This window comes from Pristis pectinata, chromosome 3, assembly GCF_009764475.1.
Source record: "Pristis pectinata isolate sPriPec2 chromosome 3, sPriPec2.1.pri, whole genome shotgun sequence".
NCBI lineage: Eukaryota > Metazoa > Chordata > Chondrichthyes > Rhinopristiformes > Pristidae > Pristis > Pristis pectinata.
In genome coordinates, this window is record NC_067407.1 from 45,122,122 (window position 1) to 45,145,325 (window position 23,204).

Sequence of the window (23,204 nt, forward strand, 5' to 3'; positions counted from 1 at the left end):
GGATTGAGATTGGCACATTGTATAATAAAGCAATCTCACATACAAGCTTCTACAGCTAAACTCTAAGCTCACAAGCAATCAACAAACAGGAAAATTTAAGTATTACTGCAAGATTACATCAACTTTGCCCTCTACAACAATGAGAAAGCTCGCAAAGACAAAGGGATAGACACTAAAAGCAATACTGGTGGTTTCTGAAATCAAAGGAGTATCTGCAAAACAAAATGCTGCTCTGTCAAATGATATAAACATGATAGGAAATCAAATAGGAATGGTGACAATGGAAGCATACACTTTCTTGGCAATAGAAAGTAAATAATGTAAATTGCAAGGTAACTAAGAGGAAAGAAAAAATAAATGCATCTGGGGAAAAAAGTAAATGTACATTATTGAACAGAGCCATAACTGACTGTCCCTTTGGATAATAAAAATTTCAGATACTCACATTAATATCTCTCTCATGAATTTCATCCACAATTACATGACTTATACCACGAAGGCCAGCCTCTAACTTCCTCAGCAATACACCTGAAAAAATATAAAAGTCATCACTTTTACTTCACACAAAACATTATATTTGACGTCTATAGTTGATCTTTGGGCTGACTGCATGGTTTGATCCTGACCCAGTTAGTCAAGTAATTTTAGTAATCTGCATACAGGCCATCCCCGGCTAACAAACAGGTTCCGCTTTTACAGACATTCTTAAGTCAATATTATCCATACATCGGAAAATACATAAATATCACTTGATACAGTAGTCATACCTCCACAGTATTGTAATGAATACCATCAAAAGCACATGAGATTGAAAAGAATGAGCAATTGCTAAAAGTGAAAAGAGAGAAGAGTCTATTTCTGCCATTCATGGAAACGAAAGTATGTATGTCAATTGGACTTTTGAATTCAATAATATTACTGGAGCTTGTTTGTATGTACGGGTGTCCATAATTCAGGCATTTCTAGCCTGGGGACAGCCTGTATTGCACAAGCTCTCTTGGCAACTGCGATAATATATACCTGACCACATACCCTTGCTACTCTACTAACTTTCAAAGGCCCACCATGTTGAAATGTGCAAGATAATCCTGCTGTGATGAAACATCATCAACTTTCAAAGGCAGAATACTTCCCAGATACCAGAGTATTGTGAATTTTCAAGTAGGCCAAATGGAGATTACTGGCAGCCAGAATAAGACAAAAGTCAACCAATGCCTCAATGACTACTGACCAGTGGCACTGACAACCACCACCATGAAGTGCTTTGAGAGGTTGGTCATGGCACGCATCAACTCGAGCCTACCAGACAACTGGACCCATTGCAATTCGCCTATCGCTGAAACAGGTCAACAGTGGATGCCATCTCCCTGGCCCTACACTCAGCTCGGGAGCATCTGGACAGTAAAGACACCTACTTTAGACTATGGTTTATTGACTACAGCTCTGCCTTTCAATACAATAATCCCAAGTAAGCTTGTCACCAAACTCCGAGACCTAGGACTCAACACATCCCTCTGTAACTGGATCCTGGACTTTCTAACAAACAGACCGCAATCAGTGAGGATAGGCAGCAATACCTCCGACACGATTATTCTCAACACTGGTGCCCCACAAGGCTGCGTCCTCAGCCCTCTACTCTACTCCCTATACACTCATGACTGTGTGGCCAGATTCTGCTCTAGCTCCATCTACAAGTTTGCAGATGATACCACCGTTGTAGGCCGTATCTCAAACAGCAATGAGGCGGAGTACAGGAAGGAGATAGAGAGTTTAGTGGAATGGTGTCATGCCAACAACCTTGCCCTCAATGTCAACAAAAGAGCTGGTCATTGACTTCAGGAAAGGGAGCGGTGTACATGCACCTGTCTACATCAATGGTGCTGAGGTCGAGAGGGTTGACAGCTTCAAGTTCCTGGGAGTGAACATCATCAACAGCCTGTCCTGGTCAAATCACGTAGATGCCACAGCCAAGAAAGCTCACCAGAGCCTCTGCTTCCTCAGGAGGCTAAAGAAATTTGGTTTGTCCCCTTTGACTCTCACCAACTTTTACCGATACACCATAAAAAGCATCCTATCTGGATGTATCACGGCTTGATACGGCAACTGCTCTGCCGAGGACTGCAAGAAACTGCACAGAGTTGTGGACACAGTCCAGTGCATTACGGACACCAGCCTCCCCTCCTTGGACTGTCTTTACCTCTCGCTGTCTTGGTGAAGCAGCCAGCATAATCAAAGACCCCACCCACCCGGGTCATTCTCTCTTCTCTCCTCTTCCATCGGGTAGAAGATACAGGAGCCTGAAGGCACGTACCACCAGACTTAAGGACAGCTTCTACCCCACTGTGATAAGACTATTGAACAGTTCCCTTAAACAATGAGATGGACTATGACCTCACGATAACCTTGCACCTTATTGCACTGCACTTTCTCTGTAGCTGTGACATTTTACCCTGTACTGTTATTGTTTTTACCTGTACTACATCAATGCACTCTGTACTGACTCAATGTAACTGCACTGTGTAATGAATTGACCTGTACGATCGGTTTGTAAGACAAGCTTTTCACTGTACCTCGTTACAAGTGACAATAATAAACCAATACCAATCATTATCCTTTAGCTGAGTAGTTAAAAAGATAGACAATAATAGTTATTTCTGCGTTCTCTTCAGAGAACGCAGAAGTGTCCCTAAGCTGGACTTCTCATTTCTTCAGGTCTTCCTTCCTGATCTGTAGGTAAACTGCTTTCAGGTTCACCGGCTGGAAAAGAGTGCCATCCAGTACTGTCAGACAGAGAGGACACATAAAGGACTCTGAAATTAAACATGGATAAATTGCCAGGCACAGAAATAAACACTGCAGGCATTTCAAAGATGCAAGGGAGGAAATCTCACAGGCTCTATCATTTTTCAACCCTTTCTGGCTACATGTATTGTCAGAGGACTGGAAGACTACTGAGGTGAGATTGCCGTCCAAAAAAAAATGAAAAAAGAGGTAGACTACAGACAACCATGGAAAAAAGATCCAAGCATCTTTGGTGGGCATATTATTGGAAAAATTCTGATGAACAGCAAAGATAAGCATTTGGAAAGGCATAATTTGATCAAGGTTAGTCACCATTACTTTATTACAGGAAGTTCGTAGTTAACTGAATTCTTTCGAGGAACAGAAGGGAAGGATGCATTTCATGTAGCTCATGTGAATTAGCATAGTAAAACCATTTGGGATCCAATGAAGAATGGCAAGTTGTACTAAATATTGGCTCAGTGACAGAAATCAAAGCATAATGGCCAACAGGAGGAATGTTATTGACAAGAAAGCTGTGCGTAGTGGAGTTCCACTGAGCTCAGTACGGGTCTCTTGCCTTTCAATTGTAATTATTGATAATTTGGACAAATGCAGGGTAATGGTAGAGTGCCAGAGTTGACAGTGTGGATGATAGTGAGGAAGAAAGTTCCAGACTGCAGCAGATATCAATGACTAGATGTCTACAAAAGTGGCAAACAAAATTGAATTCAAAGAACCAACCTAAGAAAGAGAAGAAGACCATTGATCTACCATTCAATGACATCATGGCTGAAATAAGCACCACTTTCATGTACCAGCTCCATCTCACAATGTACAAAATATTTAAAAATCCATTAATCCCCGTTTCGGATATACTCAATAACTGAGCCTCTACAGCCTTCTTGATGAGAGTATTCCAATGGAATCATTCACCCTCCCAGTGAAGACATTTCTTCTCAGCTCAGCCCTAGTCTTATTTTGAGACTGAGTAGCTCAGTAAGAAAACAAGCTTGGATATTGTGATTTGGAACAATCCCAATCAAAACCAAGCTTCAATAAAATTTGCTTCCCCATCAACGCTCCCCAACCAAGTGTGCCATTCCAGCTTCCTGAGGTACTAACATCTTTAACAAGACTTACACCATCCTCCCTTTCAAATCATAAAGATTAAAATAAAAGCAAGAACAAGCAAGGATGGTTAATTTTACTGCAAGCCAGCTGTCATACAAATACTAACCTACAGTACAGAACATTATACTGCCATGTGGTCTTGGCAATATGGATTCAAATCGAACACTGTAACCACAGCTCTTGCCCAGCTCTTCTCCTCGTTCACAACCAACACGCTCTGCAACTGACACAGCACTAATACGTCGAGGCTGGAAAAAAGACAAGAAATTAAGTAATGAAAGTACATAACTTACAGTACTGCAGAAGGGTTTACTCGGTATGTGTTCTAACAGCAGACACTAACTAACCTGCCACACATTTACAGGAAATGACAAAAAAAATCATATTTTCATTTGCTTTTTCAGTTGTTTAAATAATTCTTAACTATCACATCAAAAATACATAAATATACTTCCATGCAGAATTTTTGCTTATTAATTTGAAATGCACATTGCAATTGTGCTTTTTGCCTATTTGTGCAATCTGCAAGTAGCCACCAATGCACAACTTCTAACCAATGAATTTAAAATTGCAAGTCTGCTTTCAGTAATTTGGAATTTTTGAGGATGGTGAAGAAAAAGATGATTTTCTTGTGATTGCCAGATGTTTCAAGAACCTTTGGATGTTTGGATGCAACTTTAAGAGTTTTGGATAACTTCAGACTTTGTGAATAACGGAATGTGTTGGAATAGTCAGAACTAGAGGTAACATGGATGAGGCTTTTGTGAGCAAGTGAGCTGAGGCAAGGTGGAGATAAGCATTGTTGGAAATGCTCTTTGTGACATGGATACATAGTCCAAAACTCAGTTCAGGATTATGAACAATCGAGTTCAGCTTCAGACAGGTATCAGGAGGGTGGATGGTATCAGTAGTTCACATTCAGGAATACCCTGAGACCTATAACAGGGCACCTCAGCTTCCTGTCAATGTATCCATCTAGAATCACCTATCCACTGTAGGACTATCTGGAACAAAGTGAACAAGTCCATTCCCCTGGAGGTAGAGTTGAAGCAGACAAGCACAGACTATCTCTTGCATTACAAAAGTATATTAGTGACTCATTTTCTGTATTTCTCACGCACCTGTGTCACTACAATGTTGCACTCAGAACCTCTGCCTTTTTTGATGTAATCATCAAGAATGTATTGAGGAACCTGGGTAGTTTTACCACATCCAGTTTGACCTCGAATAATGATTACTGAATTGGAGTTGATTGCTTCAAGAATTTCATCTTCAAAATTTTTGACTGGCAGTTGGCTTCTTTCGCTCAGTATCTGCCACAAGACACAAAATCCAGCTGTCAATTCAAACACAAGTGCATATTTAAAGAGACCAGCAAGTGGTCACTTTCTAAAGTTGAACTGTTATAAACAAAAATAACAATTTGCATTTACATACCACCTTTGAAATATTAAAACATCCTAAAATATTTCACACTTAGCTACATAATGAGGCACAAAGATGGGGAAACAATGGCTTGATTAAAGTGCTAAATTTTAAGGAGCAATTTAAAAGAAGGAAGAGACATTAGAGTTTTAGTACAGGTCCTAAGCACCCAAAGGCAAGATTGGCAATGATGGAGTGATTGAAATCAGAATGCACAGGATTGCAGATAGCAAAGGTTCTGCCAGATTGTGCAGTTGGAGGTGTTGACTGAGATAATGGGAGATACATGGCCATGACAAGATTTGAATTTTAAAATCGAACCATTGTCAATCTACTCCAGTTCCTCTCAGAATCTTCTTTGCTTCAATGAGATTACCACTTAATTTTCTAAATTTTAACATGTATGGGTGTATCTTATTCATCTCTGCTCACAGGACAACCATTCACCCCACAATTCAAACCTGTCGATCTACACTGCACTAACTCAGGCACAGAAACAAACCTGCACAAAATACTCCAAATGTGGTCTCACTAATATCCTGTACAATGTCAGCAAGACTTATTGACTTATTTTTTGGCCCAAACCTCTCTAACTGCTTGCTGTACCTGCACACTTACTTCCTGTACCTACACACGTAGATCTTCGGTACAGAAACGTTTATCAGCCTTTCACCCTTTTCCCACATCATATTCCAGCTACTACTTCTTGTCCCTGACAGACCTGCCTTTGTGCTGATGCCTCACAGCTCAATGTTCCATCTAATGCTTTATCAACATCAGGAGCAAACTTGGGTCTGCAATATTTTGTCTTTTCAGTAAAGTCACTTACGTAAATTGTGAACATCTTGGGGTCCAACACCGATGACATTGCTGTGGCACCAAACTAACGACAATGTGCCAATCTGAAAAATGTCCATTAATTCCTTTTCTTTGTATTCCAGTTCTTTAACCAATCCCCTGTCTATGCCAGTACATTACCCATGACCCCACAGACCTTTGTTTTATGTAACAAACTTTTCAGTGGTACTTTATCAAATCTCTTTTAAAAATTCAAATATGCTATGTCCTCTAGGTCCACCCCACCCCCTCAAATTTGCTGGTCCTAACCTCAATAAAATCTATCAAACAAAATTTTCCTTTCATAAAGTCATGCTGATTGCCTAACTATATCATGATTTTCCAAGTGTCATGTGACCACATCTTTAATGAGGGATTCCAGCATTTTTCCAGCAACTGCTATCAGGCTAATTGGTCTAAAGTTCCCCATTTAGTTTCTCCCTCCTCTCTGAAATCTTGGTATTAACTTACAAGTTGAGGGGCCTATTCCCAAATCTTAGAAATTTTTGAAAAATGACCACCATGCATCCACATCTTATAAAACCCTGGGACATGGATTCAGAAGTCCAAGGGATGTTTCAAGTTTTCAATCCTCAACTTCTGCAGTACTCCCTTTGTGGTGATATCAGTTGCCTTAAGTTCCTTGGTCTCCCTCAACTTTTGCTACATTATTTAGCACATCTAAAATTTCTTTGCTCCCCATCATAATTCAATTTGCCTCTGTATTCAAGTAAATAAGCCCTTCCAATTATCTTTTTCAGATTTGTTAGTTTATTCACATAATCTATCTTCACAATCCATTTCATGGATTGCTGCCTTCCATAAAACTGCCCCCAACAGCAACCAACTTCAGAAAAATGGGAATCTTTTATTTCACAGCAGCGAGAGCAGGAAACAGTTTGAAGAGCAAGTCTAGTTGCTGGTAAGTTTTCATTTTACAAGAGCGAGAGCGAGAAGCAGTTTGGAGAGCAAGTCTCGTTGCTGGTAAGTTTAATTTTACAGGAGTGAGAGCGGCAAGCAGTTTGAATAACAAGTTTCCGGCTAATTGAGCAGCAGCAGCCAATAAAAAGTAGGTAAGCTCAAGCAGAGTCGCCATTACGTGAGTGGCTCAGTGTAACAGTGGGACCTTGAGGCTTTGGCTCAAAAGGCTTCGGTGTGAAGAGGTGGAGTAAGTGAGCGGGGCTAAGGTGAGGTTCAGGTAAGGTCTCTTTTTTTCTTATTGCAGTTTAGAGCAATTTACTCCTCTTGCAAGATGTTAGAAATCAGGGAGACTTCCAGTGACCCTGGTGACTACACCTGCGAGAAATGCATCCGACTGCAGCTCCTTACAGGCCGTGTTAGGGAACTGGAGCTTGATGACTGTCAGGGGAGGGAAAGGGAATAAGCAGTCAGTGCAGGGTACCCCTGTTTTGGATACTGCTGGGGGGGGGGGAGGGGGGGGGACCTACTCGGGGAAAGCCACAGCGGCCAGGTCTCTGGCACTGTCTGACTCTGTGGCACAGAAGGGAAGAATAGGACTGCGGTAGTGATAGGGGATTCATTGGTTAGAGGAACAGATAGGAGATTCTGTGGACAAGAACAGGACTCCCAGATGGTATGTTGCTTCCCAGGTGCCAGGGTCCGAGTTGTCTCAGATCGAGTCCACAGCATTCTAAGGGGGAGGGAGAGCAGCTAGAAGTCGTGGTACAGATTGGTACCAACGACATAGGTAGGAAAAGGGATGAGGTCCTGAAGAGGGAATATAGGGAGTTAGGAAGGAAGCTAAAAAGCAGGACCTCAAGGGTGGTAATCTCTGAATTGCCGCCTGTGCCACATGCCACTGAGGGTAAGAATAGGAAGATACGGCAGACGAATGCATGGCTGAAGAGTTGGTGCAGAGGGCAGGGTTTCAGATGTGTGGATCACTGGGATCTCTTCTGGGGAAGGTATGACCTGTACAAAAGGGATGGGTTTCACCTGAACTCGAGCGGGACCATGTCTTTGCGGGCACGTTTGCTACAGCTGTTGGGGGGGGGGGGGGGGGGGGGGTGGTTTTAACTAGGTTGGCAGGGGATGGGAACCAGACTGTTAGGTCAGATGAGGTCAGATGATTAGGTCAGTTAGGAGTAGTTGGTGTAAAGGTAGATGCATTTTGCAGAGAGATTGTGAGGAAGGATAGACAGTGGATAGGTCATAAACACAGTCAGTTGGATGGGTTGAAATGTCTTTACTTTAATGTGATAAGCATTAAGAATAAGGGTGATGAACTCAGAGCATGGATCAGTATGTGGAGTTACGATGTTGTGGCCATTACAGAGACTTGGTTATCACAAGGGCAGGATTGGCTGCTTGATGTTCTGGGGTTTAGATGTTTCAAAAGGGATAGGGAAGGAGGTAAAAGAGGGGAGCAGGTGGGGGAGGGAGAGGAGTGGCATTGCCATTCAGGGATAGTATCACAGCTGCATAAAGGGAGGATGTCGTGGAGGGATCATTTACTTAGTCAGTGTGGGCGGAAGTTAGAAACAGGAAGGGAATGATCACTCTATTGGGAGTATTCTATAGGCCCTCCAATAGCCACCAGGACACTGAGGTGCAGATAAGTAGGCAGATTTTGGAAAGGTGCAAAAATAACAGGGTTGTTGTCATGGGAGACTTCAACTTCACTAATATTGAGTGGTACCTCCTTAGTGCAAAAGGTTTAGATGGGGCAGAATTTGTTAGGTATGTCCAGGAAGGATTCCTGACATAGTATATGGACAGGCCAACTAGAGGAGAGGCCACACTGGATCTAGTACCAGGCAATGAACTTGGTCAGGTGACAGACCTGTTAGTGGGTGGGCATTTCAGAGATAGTGACCACAACTCCCTGACCTTTCACAAGCCATGGACAGGAATAGGAGCAGACGATATGGGAAAAATTTTAATTGGGGGAGGGCGAATTACGGCGGTATTAGGCAGGATCTTGGGACCATAAATTGAGAACAGATGTTCTCAGGGAAATGCACAAAAGAAATGTGGAGGCTGTTTAGGAAACACTTGCATAGAGTTCTGGACAGGTTTGTCCCACTGAGACAGGGAAAAGGATGGTAGGGTAAAGGAACCATGGTTGACAAGAGAGGTGGAACATTCAGTCAAGAGGAAGAAGGAAGCATACTTGAGCTTTAGGAAGCAAAAATCAGGCAGGGCTCTTGAAAATTATACAGTAGCCAGGAAGGACCTTAAGAAGGGACTTAGGAGAGCTAGAAGGGGCATTAGAAGGCCTTTGCGAATAGAATTAAGAAAAGCCCCAAGGCATTCTATACCCATGTAAGGAACAGGAAGATGACTAAAGTGAGGGTAGAACCACTCAAGGATAAAAGGGGGAAAACGTGCCTGGAGGCAGAGGTGGTAGGGGAGGTTCTTAATGAATACTTTGCTTCCGTGTTCACTAGGGAGAGAGACTTTGATGAATGCGAGGTCAACGTAGAACAGGCTAATGTGCTGGAGCGTGTTGAGGTTAAGAAAGAGGTAGTGTTGCAGCTTCTGAAAAACATTAGGATAGCTAAGTCCCCTGGATGGGACAGGATATACCCCAGGTTACTACTGGAGGCAAGGGAAGAGATTGCTGGGGTGTTGACGATGTTATTTGCATCCTCCCTGGCCATAGGAGTGGTACCAGAGGATTGGAGGATGGCTAATATTGTTCCCTTGTTCAAGAGAGTAATAGGGATAATCCTGGGAATTATACACCAGTGAGTCTTATGTCAGTGGTGGGCAAGCTATTGGAGAGGATTCTTCAGGACAGGATTTACGAGCATTTGGAGAAGCATAGTCTTATTGGGGATAGTCAGCATGGCTTTGTGAGGAGCAAGTCGTGCCTAACGAGCCTAACTGAGTTTTTCGACGAGGTGACAAAACAAATAGATGAAGGTAGAGCGATGGATGTGGTGTATAGCATTTGACAGGTTCCCCATAGTAGGCTTATCCAGAAAGTCATGAGGCATGGGATCCATGGAGACTTGGCTGCATGGATTCGGAATTGGCTTGCCCACAGAAGGTGGTAGTAGATGGAGAATATTCTGCATGGATGTCAGTGACTAGTGGTGTTCCACAGGGATCTGTTCTGGGACCCCTGCACTTTGTGATTTTTAAAAATGATTTGGATGAGGAAGAGGAGGGATGGGTTAGTAAGTTTGCTGATGACACAAAGGCTGGAGGTGTTGTGGATAGTGTAGAAGGTTGTCGTAGGTTACAACAGGATATAGACAGGATGCAGAGTTGGGTGGAGAAGTGGCAGATGGAGTTCAATCCGAAAAAGTGTGAAGTGATACACTTTGGAAGAACAAACATGAAGGCGGAGTACAAGGTTAATGGCAGGATTCCGAGCAATGTGCAGGAACGGAGGGATCCTGGGGTCCAAGTTCATAGATCCCTCAAAGTTGCTGTGCAAGTTGATAGGGTAGTTAAGAAGGCATATGGTGTGCTGGCATTCATTAGTCAGGGGATTGAGTTCAAGAGCCGCGAGGTAATATTGCAGCTCTATGTTAGACCACACTTGGAGTATTGTGTTCAGTTCTGGTTACCTCATTATAGGAAGGATGTGGAAGCTTTCGAGAGGGCACAGAGGAGATGTACCAGGATGCTGTCTGGATTAGAGAACATGTCTTATGAGGAAAGATTGAGTGAACTAGGGCTTTTCTCTTTGGAACGACGCAGGATGAGAGGCAACTTGATAGAGGTATATTAGATTATGAGGGGCATAGACAAAGTGGACAGCCTGTACCTTTACCCCAGAGCAATAATAACAAATACCAGAGGTCATCCATTTAACGTCAGAGGAGGAATGTTCAGGGGAGATGTCAGAGGTAGGTTCTTTACCCAGGTGCCTGGAACGCACTGCCAGGGATAGTTGTAGAGGCTGATACAATAGGGACATTTAAAAGGCTGTCAGATAGGCACATGGAAGTACGAAAAATGGAGGGTTAAGGGCTGTGCAGGAGGGAAGGGTTAGATTGATCGTGGAGGAGGTGTTCATATAGTTTGGCACAACATCGTGGGCTGAAGGGCCCGAACAGTGCTGCACTGTTCTATGTTCTATTCCACTGAGATCCCTACACATTTGGAGATAGCTTTTTTTATGGTCAGGGGCAAGAACTAATACTTTGCCATTGTCTGCAAATTTCAGATCATTATCTTGTTCTTCAGGTTAATTTGGTGGCCTGCAACAAATTTCTTTAAAGCTGGAAAGGTTTACAGAGATCCAAAAACCCAATCATGCATTGTTTACAAGTTCCATTAAAATCACATTTTACAATTATTTGGAAAAATACTGAAATGCAGATTTAACTCCTGGAAAGAGGATGGATAAATGAAGAACATGCAGGCAGATGACATGGATGGATCTCTATTCAAGATTCAACTCCCCGATTATACAGGATGTGGATGTTGTTGGTAAGGCAAGCATTTAATCGCGCATTTCTAAATGCCATTGGGAATGTAGTGGCACGCAACCTTCTTGAACCACTGGTGAATATACTCTCAGTGTTGCTGTTTAGGAAGCTCCAGGATTCAGACTCAGCAACAATGAAAGGACAGTAATATACTTCCAACTCAGAATGATGTGAGGCTTGAAAGTCTGCAGGTTGTCATGTTCCCATGCACCTTTTGCCTTTGTCCTATACCGGTACCATGATGTCCAAGAAAAGGACTTTGCAAGTTCAAATGGACTGGGAACAATTCCATCATGTCTGCATCTGGTGCTCAGGTTAACGCCAGATGATCCATCAGTTTTACTTCATTTCTTTTAACTCAGCAGCTTTGATATAACTGATAGGTTTACAATGGTGTATGGTTTCAAAGTAATTGCAACATCTCATTCTAGAATTCATCATAATTTTGCAACATTGATTACACCCACATAGAACATTACAGCACAGTACAGGCCCTTCAGTCCACAATGTTATGCCGACATTTTATCCTGCTCTAAGATCTATCTAATCCTTCCCTCCCACATAGCCCTCCATTTCTCTATCATTCATATGTCTATCACATGTACACAAAATATCTGAATTTGTTCTGTAGGACAATTAATTATCATAAATTTCAATATCATGATATTAAGAATGAATTAAATTCCAGTTTAGAGAAAGAAAATGATTTATTTTGTCCCAATCTCTAGCCCATTAGTGATAGATGTATTATTAGCCACAATTCAATGGATCAGGCAGCTCGGTACTTTGATAGCACAAAAATACGTTCACTGAAATCCTTGAAAAGAAACATGTGGGCATAAGAACTGAACAAAGTTCATATGTACAGGTAATGAAATGGGGTAAATGTGGTTATAATCTGGGAACAGCATCAAGACTGTGAAGAAAGTAACAGTTTTCCTAAAATGATGTTGACTACAATTCTGACAATACTGCACCACTCCTGTCTACAACACTGAAAAGTATCAGTGCAAAACCAGGTGCAAAAATTCATAGAGGCCTGAGCTCAATCTCTGAATCAAATCTAAGAGTGCTAAATTAATGCAATATGTGAACATGTTACAACAGGCAATATTGAAAACTACCAAATAATTCAATAACTGGTCAGCATTTAAAAATACTAATTAAGGCAAGGCACTTATTAAAAAAAATAGTTACATACTTTTTGTAGACTGATATCATTCTGCATCTGATAATGTAGCTCATCCTTCAAATCCACACTGATTTGTTCTGGTGTTGCCTATAAAAAGAATAACTGAGTTATACCGGAAGATCTTGTTATGTTTGTCAAATAACAAAAGAAATGTATATTTGAAAAGTACCTTTTGTATTAATTTTTCACTCACAACCTCAGATGAAATCAATAAAACATCCAGCAGTACTGCAAAGGTAATTGCACACTGTTGAATTTTGTATTAGTAGGCAGGTGATATCATTGGCTTCAATGAAATGTTTCTGAGTAGCTTTTTGTCATATTTGACAGATGAATGAAAGACAATTGCAATGAGTAATGTGGCCTCATAAACTATCCAATAAAGTAAAATTAATCCACAGTGAAACAAGAGTGGCAAATACTGTTAAAGATGGCTAGAGTGGCCAAACGATGTTGGCCATTTTCTGCTGTGGCTTTGATCTGGTGACTATGGTACAACAGGACAAAAGTTCCTTCACCATTATGACGGGTAATTTACATTATACTTAATTAGAACAGAGTGTGCTTTTATGACAACTGTTTCAATTTTCCAAATATAAAGAATATCCACCTACCATAAAAACCATCTAATGAAATGCTGAATTTTAGAACCTACTCTCAAATTTCACTCCTTACATTTAAGGTAACAAAATGAACAGTCAACTTTTTCAAAATAAAGAAATATTTTAATTTCCCTCTTTGGGTACCATGGGATTCACATTACACAAGGAATATCCTGCATCATGAATCCCAGTTTTGATTAGAAAATCCAAGTCATACATCAAGGCCACTGCATTCTTAATCAAAGCCAGAGGCTTGTGATTGAACACCTCGAGTGAAGAGGAATGTCCATTAGAATGTGGAATAAATTATTACTCTTCACCATAGAAGATCATGATATCAATTGTTGTACACTTAGTGATTCAATTGTGATTTTGTTTAAAAGCAAAAGACCATATTATAATGGAGATCTTCATCAGAAAACTGCAGATTTTTACAATTCACATGCTTCACTTACATATGCAAGTGGTCCTTCATCTATATTGCTGCTGGTCCAAGGGTTCCAGTTCACTTGAGGAGGTGACCATGGTACAACTCCTGCAAAGCTCTGTCGAATCGATGGCTCAAAATGGGCAAGCTTTCCAACTGTAAGTGAAACTGGACTATTTGGGTCTTCGGGCTATAGAATAAAAGAGATGCAAATCAATAATGATAATTTGCCTTTGAATGCACCAATAAACAAATTAATATATGCAGCAACACACACACACACACACACACACACACACACACAAAGTGCTGGAGGAACTCAGTAGGTCAAGCAGCATCTATGGAGGGAAATGAACAGTGGACATTTCGGGCCGGGACCCTTCATCAGGACTGGAAAGAAAGAGGGCAGAAGCCAGAAGCCAGAATAAAAGGGTGGGAGAGGGGGAGGAGCACAAGCTAGCAGGTGATGTGAACTATCAAAATTTGGTTGATTAATTATGCGAACTATCAAAACAAATTGCTTTGGGGCAGATTTCCTATACCACTCCTCTGTTGGGAAATACCCATGCAAGAAGGTAAGGGGTTAGAGACGTCAAATCTGTCTCTCGACACAAATAATGCCTCTAAATATGAATTATTTCAAGAAATATTCACTAACTCTTGAAGCATTCCAAACACGTCTTTGACGATGACTGAGAACCTAAACACATATCCGATTTTAGAATAATCAAAGAAACAGAGGGAACTGCAGGGAAGCAAGGTGGACAGTTCATGAGGAATACCAATTAAAACTCTATAACTGATTCACCCGAAAACACTAATCAGCTTCTGAAGTGCAAGTTATGCTACAAGTAACTTTCAGTTTTTCTCTTCTTTCCTCCTTCTACTCCTTTGCCAATCCTACCAACAATCTATTTTCAGACTTCTACCAATATAATTAGGTATACTTAGAACAGTCCAGTTAAGTCTCATTCCCATTCTTTAATGTGGCTCTACTCATCTCTCACCAATGATCTGACTGACACCAGGAACATAGCAGCAAGTCTGAAAAATCTGTATACCATCCAAATATGTTGCATCACAGCTTTAACCAGATTCAAAACAATGGAAGAACTTGATACTACAATATAGAAAACATTGTCCCACACCACCAGGTTCAGGAACAGCTACTTCCCTTCAACCATTCGGTTCTTAAACCAACTGGCAAAACCCAATCACCACAACAGCTTAGCAACACAATGACCACTCTGATCACTTGGCACTAAAATGGACTTAGTATCTTTTTTTTTGTTCTAATTGTGTTTTGTTTTGTTCTAATCGTGTTTTTTTCATTCTAAAAATTGTGTATAATTTATGTGTTTCTTATGAATGCGGCTTATATGGTGCTATGTGCCTGTGATGCTGCTGCAGGTAAGTTTTTCATTGCAACCTGTGCATACATATACTTGTATGCACAGTAAAATTGATTTTGACTTTGACATAATATTTTTATCTACTTTTTAAACTAACCAAGTCCAATTGGTTAGATTCTCAAGATGAGTTTTTACTCAATGTACTATATCTATTAAGTTTCAATTACATATACTTACTGGTGGGATCAGCTGTAATCCCAGGTCAGTGACAACAGAATCAAGCTGGCGTTCCAAATCCGCTGTAATATTCACTTCATATGGTTCCACCTAAAGAATAAACAACACAAACTTAAAAATCTGTTCACTTATCAAACAAAAGCAAGTACACCTTGAAGCAAAAGAAAAGTTGCATTCTGGAGAAACAGCGAGTCATCGAGTTAAACAGCAGTGAAACAGCTCAGTGAAAGATTGAAACAACTCATTCATTCCGACCATGATGTCTATGTGAGCTTGTCCCATTTGCCTGCATTTGGCCCATATCCCTCTATTACCTGTTCAAATGTCTTTTAAACAAAGTAATTCTAACCGCCTCTACAGCTTCATCTGGAAGTTTGTTCCATGTACCCACCACCATCTGAATGAAAAAATTGTCTCTCAGGGCCTTCTTAAGTCATTCCCCTCACTTTAACTCAATGACCACTAGTTTTAGACTCCCCCACCCTGGGAAAAAGACTGTGACCATCCATCTTATCTATCCCCCTCAAGATTTTATGTACCTCTCTAAGGTCACCCCTCAGCCTCCTGCAGTCCAGAGAAATAAGTCCCAGCTTATCCAGCCTCTCCTTAAAAAACTTAAGCCCTCCAGTCCCAGGAACATCCTTGTGAATCTTTTCTCCACCCAATCCAGCTTAATGACATCCTTCTTAAAGCTGGGTGACTAGAACTACGCACAATACTCCAAGTGTGGTGTCACCGACAACTTGTATGGATGCAACATGACATCCCAACTCCTGTACTCAATGTCTTGAATAATGAAGGCAAGCATGCCAAGTGCCTTCTTCACCACCCTGTCTACCTGTGTCACCACTTTCAAGAAACTATGTACCCATACCCTGAAACAAGAAACTGGAGGAACTCACCGGATCAGGCAACATCTGTGGAGGGAAGTAGACAGTCAACATTTTGGATTGAGACCCTTCATCAGGAATTTCCCTCCACAGATGCTATCTAACCCATTGAGTTCATCCAGCATCTTGTTTGTTGCTTCAGATTCTAGCATCTGCAGTCTCTGTGTCTCCATTTTGCTACCTGTACCCTCAGGTGTCTCTATTCTGCTACCTGTACCCTGAGGTGTCTCTATTCTGCATCACTCCCCTGGGCCCTACCATTTACTGTTCAAGTTCTGCCTTGGTTTAACTTCCCAAAATGCAACACCTCACACATGTCCAAGTTAAATTCTATCTGCCATTCGTTGGCCTACTTCCCTTGTTCATCTAGATCCTGCTGGCAATCTTAGATAACCTTCTTCATTGTCCATTACACCACTAATTTTGGTATCATCTGCAGACTTACTAACCATGTTAACAACACTGTCATCCAAATTGTTAATACAGATGACAGACAACAGTGAACCCAGCACTAATCCCTGGGGCACACCACTGGTCACAGGCCTCCAATCTGAATAATAGCCTCCACTGCCTCTGTGCCTCCTCCACCAAGCCAATCTTTTTATCCAAATTGGCTAGCTCGCCCTTGATCCAATGTGATCTAATCTTCCAAACTAGTCTACCATGTGGGACCTTGTCAAACGCCAAGCTAAAGTCCACGTAGACAACGTCGACTGCCCTGACCTCGTCCATCTTGTTACCTCTTCAAAACATTCAATCAAAAGAAGTTGCATCTTATTTCAAGTTAGACAGAAAAGAATAGTATGATAAAAAAGAATAGTACGACACAAAACCATTCCTGCAGTAGTTTCATAATGTGCAATTTGCAGGAACTTAAATTTTGTATGGAGCTAGAATCCAAGCAATCCTGGGTGGGCATTAGGGCATTACAAACTGGATTGCAGGTGGGTCTTGTAACACACTAATTAGAGAACTACGAGGATTAGAAATGTCTGCTGGCAAAGGACAATATTTCAAAATATTAGATTTGGAACAAAACCAGAAAATGCTGGAAATGATCAGCTCAGACAGCATTTGTGGAAGAAGAAACAGTTAACATTTTTGGTTCCAGAACCCTTCGCTAATCTTGATGAAAGTCCCTTTAACTGTTTTTCCTTCTAGAGATGTTGCCTGACTTGTTAAATGTTTCCAGCACTTTCTGTTTTTGGTTCTGATTTTGAGCTTTACAGTTTTTTAAAATTTTCTTTTACTGCTTACATCTGGAACTTGTCAATACCCATATTCCTCAGCAAGGGGAAATGAACTACAGTACTCATTGCTGAAAAACACTATATTGTACCACAACTAAACCACACATCTCCTTGAAGCCAACACAATAACTATTTATTTTTCTAATCTCATTAGTGCTCTTGTGAAGGGACAAATTGTTAAGTGGAACAACGTTCCAGGTGTTGAGCATCTTCCAGAATCCTGTCCTCACAGCATTCTTCATGTGTGAATCTTGATAAATTCAGAAGCCTTTCTTTTTCCTGTTCTCATCCAACATTTGCACACAGGAGCAAATGAATAATGATCAAGAATAGGAACATTAATTGATTTCATTCCTTAGTTGGGAGCAATGGAAGCACAGTGTAGTGCCTCTCCTATGTAGTTGAAAATCTAACCCAGATGAGTCCAAGGAATCTGGGATTTGATTTTCTTGATCTGCTCAAAAGCAAGTTGTTAGTGTAAAAGGAAATATTTACAAGGTTCATTTATGGTTAAAGTACAGTACAATTTACAAAGAAATCCAACCATTCAGCACAGACGGAAGATTTGATAAACAAATATGTAATGCCGATTGTAAACTGGTGCATTTTTCAGCGTGGTAACATTCATAAGTAATCGTTCTGTATGAGAGTTACTAAGTTACTTACTTTTTCAGTCTCTTTCTTCTTTGTATGTCCAGTGAAAGCTTCAAACACCCCTAGATGGTAAAGCTGTCGGACTAGTGACAGTGCACATGATTGTGCAGCCAGTTTCTTGTTTGAACCGTGTTCACGGGCTGTGATTTCTTGAGGGAGAGAATGATGTATCTTCAGCAAGGATTGCTGTGTTTTTATGCACACTTATCAATCTATTAACTCAATTAAAGACTGATTAAGAATGTCAGATGATTACGATGCTCTGAGATCTCATCACTTGCTGAGTTACTTGGATCCTAATTTTCTGATAATTTACAAATCCTGATATATTTGAGTACAAAACTTCAAAAACATTTTTTAGAATGGTGGTGGTGACAGTCAAAAAGAGTGCTCATAAATTAAACAGGAACTTAATTTTCAACCATTGTGCTGATCATCGTTAGCGACAGGTGAAGTGCCAGAAGACTGGAGGGTGGCTAATGTTGTGCCTTTTCTTAAGAAGGGCTGCAAAGAAAAACCTGGGAACTACAGACCAGTCAGCCTAACATCGCTGGTAGCTAAGTTACAAGAGGGGATTCTGAGTGACAAGACATACACACATTTGGAAAGACAGGGGTTGATTAGGGATAGTCAGCATGCCCTTGTGCATGGGAGGTCATGTCTCACCAATTTGACTGACTCTTTTTTTTAAAAAGTAGTAACCAAGAAGGTCGATGAGGGCAGGGTGGTAAACATGGTCTATATAGACTTCAGTAAGGCCTTTGATAAGGTTCTGCATGGTAGGCTGCTCTGGAAGGTTAGATCGAATGGGATCCAGGGAAAGCTGGCTAATTGCATACACAGTTGGCTTGATGGTAGGAAGCAGAGCATTATGGTGGAATGTTATTCTTTTGTACTGGAAGCCCATGACTAGTGGTGTTCCCCAGGGGTTGGTCCGAGGCCCATTGCTATTTGTCACCTACATCAATGATTAGGTGAGAATCTACAAGACATGGTTAGTAAATTTGCAGATGATACTAAAATAGGTGGTGTTGTAGACAGTGAAGGTGATTATCAGGATCTACTGAGGAATCTTGGTTAGCTGGGTTAGAGAGCCAAGGAATGGCAAATGGAGTTTAATTGGGATAATTGCAAGGTTTTGTATTTTGGGAAGACAAATGAGGGTAGGACTTTCACAGTGAATGGCTGGGCCCTGGGGAATGTTGTAGAATAGAGGGACCTTGGAGTACAAGTACATGGTTCTCTGAAAGTGGTGCTGCAGGTAGACAGGGTGGTGAAGAAGGCTTTTGGCATGCTGACCTTCATCAGTCAGGGCACTGAGTATAGAAGTTGGGATGTTATGTTGCAGTTGTACAAGGTGTTGGTGAAACCACACTTGTTATATTGTATTCAGTTTTGGTCATTCTGCTATAGAAAAGATGCCATTAAGCTGGAATGAGTGCAGAGGAGATTTTTACAAGGATGTTGCTGGGATTTGAGAGAGAGTAATGGAGAGAGGTTGGGACTTGATTCACTGGAGCGCAGGAGAATGAAGAGTGATCTTATAGAGGTGTGTAAAATCACAAGGAACATAGATATGGTGGTCTCAGTCTTTTTCCCAGGGTTGGCAAATCAAAAACTAGAGGACATAGGTTTAGGGTGAGAGGGGAGATGAGACAAGCTTAGATGGGAATCTTGGTCAGCATGAACCAGTTGGGCCAAAGGGCCTGTTTCCATGTTGTATGACTCTATGACTATAACCACCAGGAAAAATATTTAAAAATTCTTTTCAAAATATGTGGCAGTTGTCTCCTTCCCAAATTTTAGACCTGAGGCCTGCTCCTGATATTATGCTAATCATCTACATTTACTCTGTTGGGCAGTTTCTAATTTTAAATTCATTAAAGGAAAGTTGCCATTTCAATAGCTCAGCACCTAAAGAGCAAAACAATAAAAGACAACAAGAACTGACAGGTATACACTGATGGCTTAAATATTTATCAACTTTTGCAAAATGTCTTCACTGAAAATTGCTAAAAGCCTTAAAATGTATGCTTCTTTTATATTACCATCCTTTATTCTATTCATCTCCATAACTACAATCTTCACTGAAATTAGTAATTCAGAATCGCTTTGCGAGAATATTCACCCAGTTTCATTCTCAACATACTTTAATTGTTAATACATAAGCTTAAGTCCTTTCAAAACTTTTATACAGCAGTCAAGCTTTGATCAACACTCATTTTAATAGTTTCCATACAAGCTTTACCATCAAAAGCTGTTCACGTAAAAATTTAAGTGGCTACTTACTTCGTCCCAGCTGTCTCACATGAATAGTCATCTCTGCAATAAAACTCCTGCAATGACATGCACAACATTAAATTAACTCCCATCATTTTAGCTTTTCCACATTCTTGGTAATACCAAAATGTGCATTATTTTGTAGAATTTATTTCACATCACATTCTGATTAAGGGGAACAGATCTGAATATTTTTAAATTTGTGATTTAATGAAATTTTCACAGGAGAAGGTAGTCTCAAAATTTTAAGGCAGATTTTACACATCCAAGATATTCTTTTAGTAAACCAGATCAATATTCAAAACAATTCCAAAACAAGCATAACTAATTTCAACAAAGTAATATAAACATTTAGGAAGGTACATAATAGATGGTACTAGTGATACATGGCAGTAATTAAAGATGAAATGTTTATATCCATAACTCGCCTCAAGGTGACTTTCTAATTTGAAACATGGAGTTAGGAGGGAAATCCAGTTATAAGCACTAAGGGGATAGTTGTAAGTAGCATTAGAAGAACCCTCAGCACATAGCTACCACTTGATGTAAAAATATTGAATGGCAAGAGAAGGTTGATATATAAAAAATAAAGAAAAAAATCCTTTGAGTTTATAGGTATTTTTGGGTTTATATCAAGTACATTATTAGCCATCATTTCAAACTTATTTTTAAATGTCCCATGCACAATCTCATCCTGTTGTGCATCACAGTTGAATACAGCAGTTTCTATAACCCACACATTTGGCTGTTGTAACATAAAAAGTGGGTGGTATCATTTAGGTGTTAAAGTATTTAATAAACTCTGTAGGGTTTTGTGGATCCACTTTTTACCTGCACCAGAAACAAAATGGATAACTGATGCAGCGAATAAAATAACGCTAACTAGAAAACACTGAATTTCCCAGTTTTTTTTTTGAAGAACTATGTACTCTTACCGCCTGTGCCCAAAATTTTGCGGGCAATTTTATAATTCTCCATAATCATTTTGGAGGCAAACTGGCCACAAACCTACATAATCAATTAATATAGACTTTAATTGGAGAGACAAACTTTGAAGCATGCACGGACAAAAATAAAATTGTGATAAAGATACATGTATTTTAAGCTGCACAAAGAATTTCTTAATTTAAGGTACTACAACCTGTAACTTTAAACAAAATGTCAGTGGGTCAAATAAAAGAAAAACACATTCATGCATTTAATATGAAATAAAAGGGCCTTGTAACATGAATAATAGCATTTTAGAAATTGTTAATTTCAACTACATAATAGCATTTAAATGGAAAACTGTTGAGCTGGAACTAGTTTCCTTTCCCATCTTACCATTCAACTTCTCTAATAATTTATACATGTGCACCGATACACAAGTTTTGGTCATACAGCTCTGAATACAGCAAATGGTGTGCTAAAAACTTAATTTTCAATTTATCACTCAGACCTGGAACCTAGTTCTTGGTATCCACAGTTTTCCTTTGATACTTAACATGCATTTTTTTTAAATCTGTCCAACTCACTTCTGATCCTATACTTGGTCAACTGAGATCAAGCACTGCAACTTCACGATTCAGAGGAGCCTGTTTATAGGCCCAATATCCACCATTCTTGGATGCCAGTATGTTTCTCTGCCAAGCTCAATAAAGTTCCATCAGCCCTAGGTCCCCCAGAATACCTACAGGAAAAGTGACACCAGAAATCAATAGCTGTGTATTATTGCTTCGACCATCATTCCTACAATGGAAGGATACCATGTGACAGCTTAGTGCAGCCTAAGCAACGTCACATGTTTGCAAGAGAGATTTCTGGTGTCACCGCGCTCCCATGAGAAATTAGATAAAGGAGCGACAGGTTTGTCACTTTCATTCAGAAAATTTAGATCAACATTTTATTCATCACAGCAGTCAAAATATCTGCCACATAATAGACTGCAATTTAGGAAGTCAGTGAATACTGTACCTTATTAAAGCATATCTCTGAAACTTCACCCCAATGGGTTATTACAATTAATTTATAGTGATATAAAGATACCAAATATTGGAAATACTCAGCAGGTCAGGAAGCATCTGTGGAAAGAGAGATAGTTAACATTTTTGATCAATGACCTGCCGTCAGAGCTGGAAAAGTTAGAAACAAACTTGTTTTAAGATGCAGCGAAGAGAAGTCTGGATGAGAGAAGAAAAAAGAATAGACTGGGAGATAGGAGAGATTAATTGATAATTAGGGATTATACTGCAAGATGAGATAGTAATGGGATAAGCTGTTTAAAGGGGACATAAAATGGTATAACAAACTCATCTGAAATTACCAAAGGAAAATACAATGAATAGAACATACAACAGTACAGAATGATGTCTGTGCTGACCATGAAGCCAAATTAAACTAGTCTCATCTGCCTGCACATGATCCATACCCCTCCATTCCCTGCACGTTCAAGTCCCTGTCTAAATGCCTCTTAAATGTTACCATCGTATCTGCTTCCAGCACTAACCCCCACCCCTGGCAGCACATTCCCAGGCACCTACCATTCTCTGTGTAAAAAAAACTTGCCTTGCACATCTCCTTTAAACTTTCCCCCGTCAAGTTAAATTTGCCTTGCACATCTCCTTTAAACTATGCCCTCTAATATTTGACATTTCCATCAAAAACCATCAGTCTCCAATACTCCAAACAATCTGAGTTTGTCCAGCCTCTCCTTACAGTTAATACTCTCGAATCCAAGCAACATCCTGGTGAACCTC

At 40.3% G+C, this 23,204-nt stretch overlaps 1 protein-coding gene across 2 annotated transcripts in view; it reads right to left on the reverse strand.

The window, feature by feature from the left end:
- Positions 1-23,204, reverse strand: part of dhx9 (DEAH (Asp-Glu-Ala-His) box helicase 9) — a 65,729-nt gene that overhangs the window by 26,089 nt on the left and 16,436 nt on the right. Inside the window, exons 1-9 of one of the 2 annotated variants that reach the window (XM_052013047.1) lie at positions 21,984-22,135; positions 20,479-20,525; positions 18,202-18,338; positions 15,396-15,485; positions 13,835-13,996; positions 12,787-12,864; positions 5,037-5,228; positions 4,022-4,163; positions 446-528 (exon numbers count right to left, since the gene is read on the reverse strand). In XM_052013047.1, coding sequence (XP_051869007.1) covers positions 446-528; positions 4,022-4,163; positions 5,037-5,228; positions 12,787-12,864; positions 13,835-13,996; positions 15,396-15,485; positions 18,202-18,338; positions 20,479-20,509 — 915 coding nt within the window. In that variant the 5' untranslated portion in view covers positions 20,510-20,525; positions 21,984-22,135. Of the gene's footprint in view, positions 1-445; positions 529-4,021; positions 4,164-5,036; positions 5,229-12,786; positions 12,865-13,834; positions 13,997-15,395; positions 15,486-18,201; positions 18,339-20,478; positions 20,526-21,983; positions 22,136-23,204 lie in introns of those variants that run through there. The other variant, XM_052013046.1, reaches the window with a different exon arrangement.